General features: G+C 56.3%; 1 protein-coding gene across 1 annotated transcript; it reads left to right on the top strand.

Moving 5' to 3' along the window:
- On the top strand, positions 1-940 carry IER5 (immediate early response 5). Its single transcript, XM_053985083.1, is given in 2 exon segments — positions 1-472; positions 474-940. Coding segments are annotated over 2 exon segments (717 nt in total). The 5' UTR covers positions 1-125; the 3' UTR covers positions 844-940.
- Positions 941-16,660: the final 15,720 nt, after the last annotated feature.

Below are 16,660 nucleotides of genomic sequence, written 5' to 3'. Positions count from 1 at the left end.
GGGGCGGCGTGCGGAGCTAGTGTGAGGCACGGATCCCCGCTCGGCCCGGAGTTTTAACAGGTTTTTTTTTTTTTTTTTAATTTCCCCCCCCCCCCCCCCCCCACCTTCGCCCACCTGCTTTCCCCATGGAGTTCAAGCTGGAGGCGCATCGCATCGTCAGCATCTCGCTGGGCAAGATCTACAGCGCGAGGGGCCAGCGCGGCGGCCTGAAGCTGCACAAGAACCTCCTGGTGTCGCTGGTGCTGCGCAGCGCCCGACAGGTCTACCTGAGCGAGCCGGGCTGCCCGCCCGAGCCGCCCCCCGCGGCCGCCGCGCACCCCGAGGACGAGCCGCCGCCCCGCACCGCCGCCTGGGCGGCCGAGGAGCCGCCGCCGCCGCCCCCGCAGGACGAGGCGGGGAGGGACTGCCAGGGCCCCCGGCCGCGGCGCTGTTGCTGCGGCGAGAGCCGCGGGGGCTGCGCCGGGCCCCCCCCCCCCGCCGCCGCACTGCCCCCGCAAGCGGGGCGCCGGCGAGCGCGGCCAGGCGGGCTCCCCGGTGAAGAAGCCCCGCCGCGAGGAGGAGGAGCCGCCGCCGCTGCCGCCACCGCCGCCGCCCTCGCCACCGGGCGAGCAGGAGGACATGGAGACGGGCAACGTGGCCAGCCTCATCAGCATCTTCGGCTCCAGCTTCTCGGGACTGCTCAGCAAGGAGCCCAAGGGCCGGCGGCGACCGCCTCTGGACGGCGGCGAAGCGGCGGCGGGCACGGCGCCCGCCGAGGCGGCGGCCGAGCCGGGACAGATCTGCTGCGACGAGCCAGTGCTGCGGACCCTCAACCCGTGGAGCACGGCCATCGTGGCCTTCTGATGTCCCGGCCGCAGAGACTGGCTCCCCGCCGCGGCCCGGGGGGCCCGGAGGTGCCACCCACCGAGCGCCGCGGGGCTCCGGCGCCGGCCAGACCCGGCGCCCTGCGCCGCCGCATGGGAGGGGCCGCGGGGCAGCAGCGGCAGCACTTCCCCGATCCCCGCCGGGTTCCGGTTGCCGGCACCCGCCCTGGGAGCGCCCCCGGCCCTGCCCTCCCGGAATTCCCCTTCCCGGCGGAGCCGCCGCCCTCCCCGGCGCCCGGGGGAGGCTCCTCGGCTGCCGCCGTCCCCGGGGGCGCCCCCGGCGGGTGATATTTTAAGCTTGGAAAGTATTAAGTTTATTAAATAAAGTCTCTATTTTGGAAAGGTTTAGGTCAGAACTATTACATGGTGCTTTTTAAAAGTGTTTATTGAGAGGAACGAAGTTTACAGACGCTCTGACGGAAAGTCCTTGAGCCTGTTTGTTAGGCTTGGTAACTCCCGGTCTTTGTTGTATAAAGGCTTGGGGCTCCCGTAGGGAATTTTGTACAGTGTTCTCCTTCAGTGATGTATCATGTTTTGTATAAAATGTAATTTCTACGTGTACAACACGTATTAAATATTTTCAAGTGTATGAGCCTAGTTCCTGTTTGTGCCCCACTGGCTCGAGGGGGAGGAGGGCAGGCAGCAGCCGGGGTGTGGTTCTGCATGTCTGTGGCTGGATCCACCCAGCCTCGCCAGAGGCTTGGGGGGGTGGGTTGGAGCCCAGCTCTTCTGGGAGCTGGAAGAAAGGGCGCTTATGTCAGGGTGCCTGGAGTCCTTCCCAGGATCTTCCAGGTGCTCCCACTGCTCTCTGGCTACAGCCTCTTCTCGGGGCCGGAGCTGCCGTGGCATTTGAGGTCTTGCTCTGAAAGTACCTAATGCAGAGTCACTATCTGTGGGTGGAAAGCGGTTGCTAAATCCCTGAGGAGCAGCTGGGTGCAGTCTGACCAGGCCTGTGGCACAGCTGGGCTGAGCACTGGCTTCCAGTGCTCGGGGATCTGGATTGGGGCTGTGTGAGTGGATTTTTACCCAGTAGAACACAGCTACTGCTCTGCAAGAAGTGTTTCTGTGCCTCTTCTTTGCTGTTACTTGCAGAATAGTTCAAATGATAAATATCAGGAGGGTTTTTTTTCCCTTCTCTTTCATTATCAGTAAAACTATAACTGGGTTAAAGTTCCTGCTGTTAGGGGTGGGGAGAAAAGTCTGGCCTCAGCTTCACAGTGAGTGGAGTGCCCCAAGGCGTTGTAATTAGACTGAATTATGGGGGATTTTTTTTTTTCCCCTGCTTCTTGCTGGAAGATTCACTAGAGGCTTCTCTGCTCCTAATTAATGAACTTTTCAACTGGGGATTGCATTTCTGGCAAGTCGAAGATGTTTGTGTGCTGTGAAATGCAGCCTGGGATATCTGGCTGAGCCTTGGGAACTTGTTTTGGGGATGGGCATAAGAAGTGACCAGCGTGAGGTTTTTAACATCTTGGATCTGTGAGAAACTGGAGGTGTTGGGGTGGGTCATCCCAAAACAGGGGGATGGGAGAGATGAGGAGAAACTGCCTGGTCTGGGGTGGCTTTGAGGCAGCTCTACTACTTGGTGTACAATTTAATAGTTCCTTATTCTTCAGTAAAAGCAAAAGTCCCACCATCTTAATTTTCTAGGTAATTGTACCTAATAGTGGCACAATTTCAGTCTGGTAGGTGACACAAGGAAATGGGGTGTGATGAGACATTTCTTTTCACTCACTGACCTTTGGGAGGTGATGGGAAGGTGCTTTCCAGGAGAGCCCCACACTCTCACTCCTGTCTCAAGGGAGATGAGGAGGATCTCTCCAGTGAGAGGAGAAGGAGGATGGCTACACAGTACTATCCCCCCCAGCTCTCCTGCTCTTAGGGTCAGAAGCTGGGCTGGAGGATGGAAACAGCCTCCTCTCCTACACCAGCAGTTTCCTTCCCCAGGCCAAGGAAAGCAGCTCTTAGTCCTGCTCCTTGTCCACCAACAGCATCTCCATGGAAGTGAATGATTTTGCCCAGCTTCCAAATCCCAAAATGGGATGGGGACATTCCTGATCTTGGCATGTCTAAAAATTTTCTGGGCGTCCAACCCCTGGATGATCACCTGGTCCTGCTGGTTTGTGTGGCCCTGGTGTCCCTACACAGACAAGACCCAGCCTCCCTCTGGCACAGAGCACCCAGCAGCGCTCATATCTACTCTGTCTTCCAGAAGAGAATTGTGCAACACCTTAATTGCTGCTGGCCTCTGCCAACAGGGCAGAGACTGCCCACAGATGCCCACGCAGCTCCCTTGGGCTCATGTGACCTTCCGTGGAGCTACCTGAGGTGAGCGAGTTCTCCCTTCCCAGCTCGTGGCCACGGAGCCGTGTCCCTGAAAGACCTGGCCCAGCTCCATCTGCTGTGCTGACACATGCCTCGTTTGATCCCGTGGCTGGGTTTGAACGTGTGGGGTTTGCTCCCTGGGATGTGCATGTCCCCAGGGAGCCTCTGGCTGCTGTGGCTGAGGGGGACAGAAAAAATAAAAAAATAACAGAGATGTGATAGCTGCTGGTGAGCTCTGCTGAGGGGTCTGGACCAAACCAGCCTCAAATTGAAAAGATCCCTAATAATGGCACTGTGTTACTTTTGGAATCAAATTTTCTGCTGTGTTTCATTTTATTTTTTACTCCCCCAGTGCCTTTTTTTTTTTTCCCAATTCCTATAATCACTTTTATCTAAGCTGGGTTTGTTTACCTTAACTCATCTGTTCTGTTGTGCTGCTTGTACCCCTGGACTTTTCCTTCTGCTCACAGAGCTACAGAGATGAGGCTGATGGAGGGGACAGCTGAGCAAGGACAGGGAATGAGCTCGAGCTGAGGCTAATGACCCAAACTCACTGCCCAGGCCAATGATGAAGGAGGGAAGAGAAGTGCATAAATAAGCCAGATAAAAATAAAAACTTCCATCACTTGGGACAGAGGATGACTCCTGTGGAAACTGCCTCACCGGGTCGAGGAGGAGATGACTTAATGGGAAGATGGCAGGATCCTACCCTTCCTAGAATAGTAACGAGCTGCTGGAAGCGCTGGTCTCGGCTGTTGCCCTTCCCCCAGTTCATGTCAGGTCCCGTGGGAGAGGAGAAGCGCTGGGAAAATCCTTCAGCAGAGCCGGAGGGTGGGATAGATGCTATGGCAGCTGGGCTGCCAGGATGATGCTTGGGAAGGAGGCAGCAACCTTTCACTTTTCTCCTGCTGTAATCATCCAGGAGTAATCCCTGGCTGCAGCTCCGGGCGGGTGAGCTGCACCTCTCCTCGGAGATATCTTCTGGGGAGAGGGAATGACTTAAAACTGGCTCTCGCCAATAATGGGGTGTCAAAGGTGTGAATCACCCCGGCCTTTAAAGGCGTCTGGCCCGGGCCAGGTGCCAGCAGGGGCTGTTGGAAACCTTCGGGGCTGGGAGCCGATGGGCAACCAGGGGTTCGCAGGAGCTCCGCGTTTCACTCCAGCTGCTCTCGCTCCTTCCTGGCCTGATGCAACCCAGCCTTCCCTTCTCTCCTGGGGCATGGGAAGAGGAGGAAGGCCCTGCACACTCACTGCTGCAGCATCCTGTGTCAACGCTCAGGAATCCGGCAGGCTGCTGGGAGGGGGGCGGGAGGCAGGCCAGCAGCGGAGCTGTGCCTGCTGGGGCCTCTCCCTGCCTGGGGAGCCGCGGGGAGCCCGAGGGTACCGGAGCATCCCGGGGGCTGCTCCTCCTGGGGTCTCTCCCTGCCCAGAGGGACTGGATCATCCCTGGCGGCTGCACCTCCTGGGGTCTCTCCCTATCCAGGGGTGCTGGATCATCCCTGGGGGCTGCTCCTCCTGAGGTCTCTCCCTGCCCAGAGGGACTGGATCATCCCTGGCGGCTGCACCTCCTGGGGTCTCTCCCTATCCAGGGGTACTGGATCATCCCTGGGGGCTGCACCTCCTGGGGTCTCTCCCTGCCTAGGCAGCCCGGGGACACCAGAGCAGCTCTGGCAGGAAGCTTTGCCAAAGGCTAAACCCCAGGACAGGGTTTTTTTTGCGGGGAAGGAGGGGTGGGGATGTACTGTGGCATAGTGCTGCGTGCTTAGAGGATAGTTCCAAAGGCTGAGGAGAGGCACGCACGGATCTCCCGTGCTGCTGCGGGGCTTGCATCTGTCTCCAATGTACTGTGCTTGCCAGTGATGCTCTGCCAATGTATATTTAGGGTGGGTGGGGGGACCCCCCTCCCCGGTCCCCAGCGGGTTGGGGGGCTCTTGCAGGGGAGCAGGGAGAGGCTCCGTGTTTTCCTGGGCAGGGTGGTCCAGCCCAGGGGGAGGGGGAAAGGGGTGGAGCTTCCTGGCAGGGCTAAGGCTCATGGAAAACTCCAGGGCTTCTTCCAAGGAGGATCCTTTGAGAGGCTGGAGAGGGGCAGAGAGAGGGGTTGGCACCGTGAGGGGATGGCTGGAGTGGGGAGAAGCTGGCTGGAAGGTGCCCAGGGCTGCCTTGGCAAGGAGGAAACCCAACAGAAGAGAGTTATTCCAGGGCAGCACGGGTTCCTGGAGGCAGGGTCAGGGCCAGGCGAGCACCGGGATGAGCGACAAACACAAACAACTCCCTTCTCTCGGTCTTCTGGTTGTGATTTCTGCTCCCGACATGCAAACCCTGAGGGGCCTCCCTCCCCTCCCTCCTTCTCCCCAGCTGGGCGAGGGCTGGCCTGGCCGCCTAATGAAATGCAGAGCTGCTTGGGAGAGCAGGGGGAAAAAAAAGGCTCTGTTCGAGGTTTTGTGCCTCTGGTTTCCTCTGGCCCTCTCTCCCAGCGGGGTGATTTATTGGTGATGGAGCCTGGGGAGAGGGGGAGGGAAGGGCTTAGAGCTGCAGGCAAATAGTCATCGTTTATTTCCCAAGCACTCACGCGAGGCAGAGGGAAAAAGGGGAGGAGAGGGACATAAACTGCCTGGGCAGGGCTGAGGAGCATCATTTACTGGAGCTGAGCTCTCCCAGTTTCTCCCAGTTGCTCTGAGGCAGTATTTGAGCACTTTGCACACCAAAAGACTGGCTTTGAGGTGGATGCCCTCTCCCTCTATCCCAGTTTTCCCACTCTCCCTCCCTCCTCTCTTCCCTCCGAAGCAGTGGGGTGCTGAGAGCTGCCTGCAGGCATCTGGGCTGGCTCTCGTGGCCCCGCACTCTCTTCTCAGGTGCAGCCAGGGGCGACACCTCATCCTTTTTCCCATTCCTGCAGCCACAGCCAAGGAGGCCAGCCAGACCTTTCCCAGGCTGGCAGAAAAGCAAAGCTACCGATTGTCCCTGACCTGTTTTCAGGCAGCTGCATGCCCCAAAAGTGACATGCTGTGACCTGCCTGGCATTTGCTGCCTGCAGCTACCTCGACTCACACCGGCCTTGTACTTAAGCCAGGCTTTAGGCTCTGCAGCACTGCCAGCAGTGAGGTGTCCCTGTCCTGCGGGATGCTCCGGTGTGTGGCAGGGTGACCTCCTGCTCAGGAGGAGCAGCCAGGGCTGTCCTTTTTCATGCTCGCTGCTCTGGTTGGGAACGAATGTGTTTTCCTAGGGGGAAGGTCTCCTCCTCCTCCTCCTCCTCCTCCTCCTCCTCCTCCTCGCTTCTGCTGACAGCGTCTGACCTCAGCTGTCGTCCCTGGCGGTGCAGGGGATTAATCTGAGCCTCGGGACAGGTTGAGGCATGTCCAAGGCGGAGGAGAGCTTCATGCGTACAGACACAGAGGAAGGAACAAAAACAATTCCCAGGGAAATATTTTCCTGCTGCTTTTCCTGGCAGCGAGCAGAGCGGGAGGAAAAGACCTTGCTTTAAATTGCTTGCAGGAGAACTCCAGCCGGGGATCGGCTTTCCCTTGGCCTCCCGCACCTCGTGAAGCTCAGCCCCCACCCCAGACCCACAGGAGGGATGGCACAAAGGGTGCTCGTCGAATTAGGACCAAACACTTGAATCGCGTAATAATGTATTTTGTAAAGTTTTTGAATTTTGTAAAGCTTAATTATGGTAATTAAAAAAAAAAAGGTAAATAGATAATACAAATTCATTTCCCACAGGTGCTCGGCCCCCCGAGGCTGCTCAGCATCCCGGGCTCTGCTGAGCTAAGGATTGCCTCTGCCTCCCGCTGCCTGCCAAACCCCGGCTGCGCGGAGCCAAGGCGGAGCATTTGGCGAGCGAGGGGAAGGAACCTCCCCAGCGCAGAGCAGGGTCCGCTGGTGGACTCTGCCCTTTGCCTGCTCCGGCCTCGGCCGCCCTCCTGCTCCTCCTCCTCCTCGTGTGCTGTTTGCTTTGGCAAGCCGCAGCCTCCGCCCTGCCAGCGGAGCCCTGCGGTCCCGGTCAGGCGGAGCGGAGGGAAGCAGGGAATGGGGAACAGGGAGGGGAATGGAGAAGCCTGGGCGGATGGGACATGCCGGCCCTGCTGTGAAGGGCAGGAAGGAGACGGCTCGCTCGGAAATCTGGAGGGTGGGCTGGGAGAGGCAGGAAAGGGGAGAGAGAGCGGGAAGCATGGCCGGAGTGGGATGCAGAGGTGGGAGCCCCAGTGCTTACTCTGTGGGAGTCCTGTGGGTGTCTGCTCCCCTCAGCCCCCGGCTGAGGGTGCCTTGCTCTCCTCCTGGAAGCAGCAGAGGATGCTGGTAGTGTGGCACAGCAGCAGTGGATCCCACTGGCACTGTCCCTTGTGGAGCTGGGGTCACAGCTGGAGCGTGGCTGGAGCATTCCTCGGAAAAAAAAAGGAGGAAGTGGCTGTTTCAGCCGTGTCCGTCTCAGTTTCTCAGATTTATTCCTGCTAACTTGGGCATCGAGCAGTGCAGGCAGGTGGGCTTTGCCAGCACACCTGGTTCTCCATCCCAGCTGCTCCCATCCACCACGGGTGGTGGCAGTGTGTGTTGGTGGAAGGGCCAAGCCAGGAGCCAGGGCAGGACTTGGGGCAGGTTTGCCCCCCAAGGCACGGTGCTGAGGGCACCAAGTGTCCCTGCCCTGCCTCCACAAAGGAGGCTGTGGGAGCAGTGCTGTGTTCTGTCTCCATGGCAATGGGACTGCTGTTTTTTAAGGCAGGAGGAATTGATGTGGGTCTTTTTTGACCAAAACTGGCCCAGGGCAGTTTTACAGCAGTCAGAGTGAAACGTCAACAAGCATCTACAGTTCTGTGGGAATGGGCAACTTGTGAGGGGCAATGGGATACCCTCACCTCTCTGGGGTAAGAGAGAAACCCCTGGAGCCAAACTTGCCCCCAGCCCAGAGCTGAGTGGATGGAAAACTCTCAGGACAAGGGTGTGGGGAGGGCAGAGCTGACCACTGTCCATTTGCAGCCTTGTGTGATTGGGTGGGAATGCTTGACCCCATGAGCCCTTGACATGGTGGGGAGGCTGGGAGGAGCCAGATCCGGAGGAAGGCACGACTCCCATGGGAAGGCAGGAAGGACGGAAGGACGGACAGGGGAGGGAACTGTTCTTCCTGTGCTTTGGAACAGGTTTCCTAGATGAATGGATGCCCTATCCCTGGAATTGTCCAAGGCCAGGTTGGATGGGGCTTGGAGCAACCTGAGATAGAACAAAGTGTCCCTGCACATGGCAGGAGGATTGGATCTTTAAATGTCCCTTCCAGCCCAAACTATTCCATGATTCCCTCCTCTGTGGTGTGGCATGGGTGGCCAGGGAGAGATGTAAAACCCTGTGTGGTGTTTTCAAGCAGGGATTTACCCCGTGCCACACTCGCCTTCCCGGCTCTGGCGCCCGGCAAGGGCCATGGCAGCACCCAGCCTGTGCCACTTCCTTCACTGCTGTGTCCCTGCCCTGTGGCTTTGCTGTTAATGGCAAACAAATGTCAGCAGGATGTAAACCCTGGATGGAGGGAGCTGAGTGTAAACCCCCCTGGATATTTGTGGTGTTGTTCTCCATCCCTTCTCTGAGCGTGGCTCTGTCCTTAGAGGACAGCACTGCTGAGACAGTTGCAGTTTATATTTCTCTAAGCCTTGTTCTTGTTGTGGTTTTCCAGGAGGAATTGTTTTGTGTTAAAGGGCCAATGTGCAGGGTGGTGGCCAGGGTGACACATGCCTCATGCTTGACCTTGTCTCCCTTTGGTCCTGGCAGCGCTCCCTGCCCTGGCTCACTGAAATTCCCTTCCTGGAAACAGCAAAGGAGCGAGCGTTTGCCTCCAGCTCAGGAGAGCGTGACGTGATGTCCCTGGTCAGTGGCCAGGTGGGGAGGGACCAGCCACGCTGGGCTCACAGCAGGGCCACAGGGCTGGCTGTTGCTGTGAGAGCACCAGGAGACGCTTCTCAGGGGGGGGCTTATATCCAGGCAGGAGGGAAGGCTGTTAAAAATAAACAGGGTGACAAGTGGCAGGAGGAAGGTGCCACCTCTTGTGTGGCTGGGGAAGGGAGAGTGGCTGTGCTGCCTGGCGAGCTGAGCAGAGCTGGGCTCTGATCCCAACCCTGCCATGCTGGCAAGGTCAGTCCCCTCCCAGGTCACCCCAGTTCCTCACTCTCCCGGCCACAGCCCGCTCCTTCCCTCTCAGCTCCCAGTGGAAGCCCGGCAATCCCTGTTTTGTGCCCGAGGCGGTCTCTGGAGCTCTCGGTGCGGAGCTGGCCGTGTCTCCTCCGGGTGTGGAGAAGCTCCAGAGTGCCGGGGGCAGTGGGAGCTTGGCCGGGTGCTCAGCCGTGCCTGGCTCTGGTGCTTTTTTCCCAGCACAGCCCGGAGGGGGGGAAGCAACCGCCTGACAGAAGCAGCCGGCGCATCCCCCTGCGGCTCCTGCCCGCCCGGCCACGCGTCGCTTCGTGTTAGATCACGAGTGGAGCAGGCTGCAGTGACCTTGAGAGAGGCTGTGTGCTTCCCACCCTCCAGCCAGCCTGCAGAGAGCCTGCCAAGGGATGAGCCAGGCTTTGCTCTCATGGAACTCAATCCCCGTGAGTTTAAGTGGCTGTCCTCGCCCAGACCTCACCGTTTTGGGGATTTGTTTGAGGTCCAGGGATCTGGGAGATCTTCATCTAGGGCAGCGCTGCCCAAAGCCAGCTGCATCTGTTCAGATAAGAGGTTGGTGTCTGTAAGGACACGCCCAGGGCTGACCAGGCCAGGTGCAACGCTGTCATTTCCCGGAGCCGGTGGCCTTCGGCTTGTCCCTACACGTACCTGCACCGTGATTCACGTCTCCTGCTCAAGTGAGTGTGCACGGAAATCAGGGTGAATTCTTTTGGCCGTGCCGGGGGCAGGAGACTCATCATCCTCTCTCCTGCTCCTCCTCTGCCCTGCGAGTTCCCACGGTGGCAGCCAGTGGTGCTTATCTCCGTGGGAACAAGGGCACTGCCCATCCATCAACAGATGTACTGCAAAGCGCCCGGCTCTGCTGGGAGGACTCGCGGGTGACAACCCGGTGCCTCTCCTAGTGCAGTGGCCAGCTTCTTGTGCAATGGGATGGTGAGGGCTGTGTCCCTGCTTTGGGGACAGGTTTAGTGCCAGAGTCCCCTGGGAAAGTTGGGCTCAGCTGCGGCCACCCTGGGATGCAGCTCACCATGGAAAGAGAGGCTTCAGTGACAAAAAAAGTGCGTCAGTACCATCACTGACATACAAATGTCACCTTTGAGTGTAATCCTGGGTGACTGTGCCCTGCTGGTGCCTGCTAAGCCCTGGCTGAGATGTGGGGAAAAGCAGGACCTAATTGGAAGCAGGAGCTCCTCTCATTTCCTTTCCTTGTGCAGCAAAGCCCTCTCGTGGAAGCTGGCAGTAGCTTGCCAGGGAAAATCTGGCTGCTGCAATGTGCTGCCTCTTCCCCGGGGGATGCAGCCTGCTCTCTGTCACTCTGTCCCCTGGGGTCCCAGCCTCAGAGGAGGTGGGACAGACCCAAAGGTGCCATCACACCCTGAAGTGCCCATCTGCACGTCAGCGCTGTGGGGATTCCCAGGTTTTTCCAGGGAGCAGCTGAACCTGCTCTCTTGGCCGTGTTAGGAGATGCTTGGCACCTGGAACCCTCAAAGAAAAAGGAAAAAAAAAAGGTGGGGGAAATGGTTGTGACTTTGGCTTTCTTTACGCACTCATAAAGACACCACAAGACACCTCCAGGCTGTGGCACTTGGCACAGGTATGCTGGGGTGGCACAGTGTGTGACTGTTCCAGAGCTGGTGCTGCCTGGATCTGCTCCAGACCCCATGCACGTCCCCAGAGCCTTGGCAGGGATAATTCCCTGGGGCCAGCAGTGGAGGGTGTCAGCTTCTTGTGTGGTGGCCTGACATGAAAGAGGCTCAGAGATGAAGCCAAGCCAAGGTACAGCATAAACACCAGCAACCCCCAACCTTGCTGGGGCAGATGTGCTGGCTGGGAGAGAGGAGGACACTGGGATGGGTCCCTGCTTTGCAATGGCTTCCCTGCCTTTCTACAGGAGGCAATGGCAATTAAAAAAATTTTTTTTTTTTAAATTTAACTAGGTTGGAAGAGACCTTCAAGATCATCGAGTCCAGCCCAGCCCCAACACCTCAACTAAACCCTGGCACCCAGTGCCACATCCAGGCTTTGTTAAACACATCCAGGGATGGTGACTCCACCATCTCCCCAGGCAGCCATTCCAGAACTTTATCACCCTTTCTGTGAAAAACTTCTTCCTAATATCCAACATGTATTTCCCTTGGTGCAGCTTGAGACTGTGTCCTCTGGTTCTGTCAGTGCTGCCTGGGGAAAGAGCCCAACCCCACCTGAGCACAGCCACCTTTCAGGAGTTGTAGAGAGTGACAAGGTCACCTCTGAGTCTCCTTTTCCCCAGGCTGAGCATCCCCAGCTCCCTCAGCTGTTCCTCACAGGGTTTGTGTTCCCAGCCCCACTCCAGCCTCGTTGCCTCTTCCGGATGTGCTCAGGTATCTCAACATCCTTCCCAAACTGAGGGGCCAGAATTCCTTCTGGAGGTGCAAGGCTTACTAAGAGGGTGGACATGGACAGGATGATGGGTGGCTTTGTATTACTCCTGCAGGGTCCTTGTCCCGTCCCCCACTGCTCTGCCAAGATGACACTTTATTTACTGCAGTGTGTCTTGGCTCACCCGGGAGCATCACAGTGGTCAGTGGCACCTGGGTGATAGCACATTGCTCTCACCTCTCTTCACCTGCAAAGCTGGGTCCCAACTGCTCTCACCTGGGCATCCCACCCACACCCTGTGCCAAAGGCTGCATTTAAGCTCAGCCCAGTGCTCTTAGCTCCTAGTTTGGCTCTTTGGGAGAGGTTGGGCTGTTCTGTTCCTCCGAGGCTCCCCTTTGACCCTGCTTGGTGCATGAATGTGGGAAGTGTGGATCAGACTGCAGTATCAGCTCTCCTGCAGCACCCAGGGAAGGGGCTATTTTCTCCTTGGGAACCCCTTTGGTGCTGCTGATGGTAGTCTGGGTGTTTTCCCACCCCAGTCCTGGCTCTGTTTTGAAGGTGGGTGAGCCGTGCCTTTGTGTTTTGCAGGCACTGATACCTCCTGACCACTAAACCCCATCAAACCCCCATGAGTTGGCATTTTTTCTTTGCACTGCTTAAGCACTTGGTTCCCTTTGTCCTGGCTCAGTTTAATTCCCCCCGTTGGGTACGTTTAAGTAATTTTCTTGCACTTTTAGTGATGCAAAAATTGTTATGCTGGCTGCTTTTTTAAATTCTCAAATTGTAGAGTTGCCACCCCCTTGCCTGAGGGCTGATGGCAGGCTGTGTAAATATTTAGTGTTTCTGCTCCCCTGGCAGCAGCCTCTTGGTTTTTCCAGCCCACCTTCTCTGCTGTTGCCAGCAGGGGCTTGTTCCTCGGGCTCTGGGGGCTGACTTCCACCCTGCTGGAGGTGCTGGGTACAATATTACGGGTGCATCTCTGTGCTGGTGTGTGTGAGGAGCAAAGCAGTGCACAGCTTTGCTGTGGCTGCTTGGCAGCAGGTGATTTTCGCAGATTATTTTGGGTTTCTTTTGCAGATTTTTTTGATTTTTTTTTTTTTTTTTTTTTTTTTTGGGGGGGTTGCTTGGTAAAGGTTTTAGTGGCCTGGTGAAGCTGGTTTTCTGGTGGAATGAACAGAGGAAGCCGGGCTGGATGTGGACTTGTTTGCCTTGGAGCATCCCTGGTGCCCATTTAGCTCGAAGCTGTGTGCCTTGGAGATTCCCCCTCGCCCTGCGGAGCTGGAATGTGCATCCTCCGTGCCCAAGCCGGCAGATGGGGCTCCTGCCCGCGGCGAGCTGCTCCGGAGGAGGCTGGAGAGCCGGGCAGGCACTGCTGGGGTGCCCCAGGGATGCTTCCTGACCCCAGTCCCTCCTAGAGAGTGCTTGCTCCATCGCCCAAGCTTTTTGGTTTTGCTTCCTCGTTGTCTCACAGCAGCTGAGCTCAACGTTTCCTCGAGGCTTTCCTTGCTGTCCTGATCCTGGTCATACTTGGGGGGAAGGAATCCCCCACCTAGCCCCCAGCCACCTCTGAGCTGCTCCTGGCTGTGCACTGGGGGACCCTTTCCCCTTGGAGGGATCCTTATGGTGGAGTTGTACCAAAAGTGAAGGATTTATGCAGCGAGTTGTACCAAAATGAAGGATTTATGCAGCGAGTTGTTGAGTCTTGGTGTTGTTTTTCCTTTTTCCTGGCTGGGGGCTGAGCTTAGGTCAGGACCATGCTGGAGTAGAGAATCTGCTCTGCTAGCACCACAGCATGGATTTGCTGTCTGTTTGGAACCTTCTTCTTCTCCTTTTTTAAAACAGGAGTGGTCTGCAGCTATGCACTTGTGAGGGACCAGAGGGAGATTTAGGTCAGGAGGACCCTGTGGATGAATGCTCATGTCCTGTGCTGTCCCCTCTGCTCCTGCTGTGCCTGAGCAGCCCACAGCCATGTGGGATGTCCCCCCTGCAGCAGCTGCCTGGCTTCTTCCCTGCTCCGAGTGCCTCCAAAGGCATCTCCTGGCACTGCACTCCAGGGTGCTCCTCTTGATGCCTCAGGTTTTAGCTTTTCTATTTTTCACATTCTGTGCTGCTTTAGTGTGTGGGTCTGGGCTTCACATGAGGGGATGGTGAGCTCTCTGCACAGAGCAGGGAGACAAAACAATTCCTTCTCCAGCTGGGGACCAAGGACAAATGATCCAAATCTCAGGCCCAAGAGCACAAACAACATGGGCTGAAGAGAGAAAAACAAGCAGGATGGGACTTTACGGGCTAAAGCTGGAATTGGACAATTAATTCCAATGTGCAAATGGAGCAGAACTTATAAAAGTGTCAGACCCCGTGAGCAGTCGTGCATTTTGTGACCATTTTGGTTCATCTTGGGTGTAGCCCTGGCTGGGCTCTTGTGCTGCCCAAGGTGGATCCATTGAGGCCTTTAATAAATCCCTACTTTATTCTTTAGCTCTGTCCAGCCTCTGTTCTAGCTCAGCCTTCACAAGGCATCACTGGCACCCTCTGAATTCTGGCACTCTCCTGCCAGAAGTCCTGTGAGCATCCAGATGCAGCGTTCACTTTAATTGTTCAGCAGCAGCTCTGATCAATAAATAAATCACCCTCAGCCGTCTCCAAAGTAATAAAATAAAAACCTCCTGGGTGCCGAATGAGTTGGTGGAGATGAATGATTTTCTCATTGCCTGGCTCGAGCTGTAAAACATCCTCTTCCAGGCGTTGTCACCCCTGGCTCCTGGTTCTCATCCTGCTTTACATCTCCCTGGGGACAGCTCTGCTCCGAGGGACTTGAGGAATGGCCTGGAGCACTTGGCCCAGCTGGAAGATGACTGTCAGCACTGCTGCCTGGAAATTGCTGCTGCGCCCTTGGAAAGGGATAAGGAGTGCCCCAAGCTCCATCCTGCCTCTTTTTGGCAGGCAGAGGAGGTTTGGGACAGGTCTCCTTGCCAGATCCATTCCTCCCTGAGCCGTGATGCTGGAGACTCCTGCTGCCATCTGCCTCCCTGCTGGGCACTTTGAGGTGAGGGAAGAGGAGGGCTGGGGAGCACCTGAAGCTGTTTCTCTGTGAAATCACCAATGACTTGGGGGGGGGGGGGGGGGTGGGAATGACTTGATTTTGGATTTTATGTGGAATCTAAGGGGCTTCAGCTGGGAGCAGCAGGATCCAGATTCACGTAGCTGTGGGATGCTTGCTGCAGAGAGCTGTGAGTGCTTAAAAACCAAACTAATTCTGAGCTCAAGTGGTGAAAAAGTCTGGAAAGAGAAGACTACAGAGGGCTAGGAAATAAAAATGAGCTTGTCTGTGCTCTGTCACCACGTTTGCAGGCTCTGAGAGCTGGGAGGGTCACCAGAGGTGATGCCATTGCCCCACGTGGGGCTGGGGACTGTCTCAATGATGCTGCAAGTAGAAGCAGCTTGTTCTCATTAGGTGGGTTTAAGGCCCCTGGTGATGACATAGGATGTAATTAGGCAAATTGGGGAGGTTTGTAACTTTCTGGAGCACAGGGAAGGGGGTGGAAGGCAGTGGGTCACCACCCTATCCCTTTTCCCCTCTGAACAATTCTCCTCTCTGGCAGCAGTTGCAGTGGGTTTGAGCAGTCATTTTTCTTGGCTGGTGGGCAGAGTGAAGTTCCCTCCAGAAGTCTCTGGGAAGGTTTGCTTTCCTCATCCCTGGCAGTGCTCAGGGTCTGGGATGGGACAGGCAGCTCATGGAGCTCCTCAGGAACGTGGGGAGGTTTGGGGTTTGCCTGATGATCCCCTTGTGTGTAAAGGGGCTGAGAAGGGCTGGGTGTATCCCTGACCCCCAAATGTGGGCTTTGAGGGAATCTAGCTCCCTGCCCTCCTGTATGGCTCTGGAGATGGCCGGTGCTTTATCCAGGAAAGGCAAACCCCTTCCTTATGCCAGCACAATCTTTCCTGGCTGGGAGGGACTCGCATCTCCTTCATTTCTCTCTGATCTGACTTAATGTCTTGGTTTGAACAGCGAGGTGTCTGCTAAGGAAGGCAGGAGCCTTCCTTGAAATGGAAAATGTAAACCCCCTCCCCCTGAATTATTGTCATTTTTAAATTAAGGGGCTCTCAGGCAAAGATATGGGAGCAGGAATAACAGTTCTGTACTAGGAAAATTTAAAATACAAATGCAATAGTACAAAACAACACTGCCAGAGTCAGAGCAGGCCCTGGCAGCCTGTGGGTCAGGGTGGTGGCAGCAGTCCCATCCCATGGTGGCTCAGCCCTCCGGCAGTGCCAGCTGTGCTTCTGCTGGAGCAGGGATCCTGGACAAGGCTGGAGTTTTCCTCTGAAGCTCCAGGGCTGCTGGAGATGGGCCTGGGCTTCCTCTGGGAATGCAGTAAAGCAAAAAAAGCCTCTCCTAAGAATCCAGTGAAAAAAAAGGCTAATTGTAGCGTTCCAAATCTTAAGTTATATCCAAGTAAAAATGCTTAGCTGCTCTCTCTGAACAGAGCATCTCCCAGTGAGGTGATGTAACTTTATCAATCATACAGTGACACTCAGTAACCCATCAACAGAAATATCTCTTCAGAAAGAAGATTAGTTGTAGAAGAAACAAAGAAAACTGCCCAATTAACAAAAGATAACTACCCCACCTCCAGCAGGTAACAACAGAAGACACATCCAGCTACACCTTTCAGCCTAAAACACGAAAGAGCCAAGCCCTTGGTAAGGACACCTGAGCCCCTGGGCAGCAGCTTGCTGGTGGGACACCCCTGTGGAAAACCACCAGGGAACCTGTCCTGGGTTGCAAGATGTGGCTGGGGGTTTGTATTCAATTCCCATCTGTCAGAGGTGGGGCAGTTCTCTCCTGTTCATTGGGCAGTTTTCTTTATCTCTCCCACAACCAATCCTCCCTCCAGGAGATCTCTTCTGTCCATGGCCAGTGAGTGTCCCTGCGTGGCTGAGAAAATTCCATCATCCCGTGGGGAGATGCT

The sequence above is a fragment of the Vidua macroura genome, chromosome 9 (genome assembly GCF_024509145.1).
Source record: "Vidua macroura isolate BioBank_ID:100142 chromosome 9, ASM2450914v1, whole genome shotgun sequence".
Taxonomy (NCBI): Eukaryota; Metazoa; Chordata; class Aves; order Passeriformes; family Viduidae; genus Vidua; species Vidua macroura.
The sequence above is the reverse complement of the archived record's forward strand: the minus strand, read 5'-3'. Positions and strand labels throughout refer to the sequence as shown.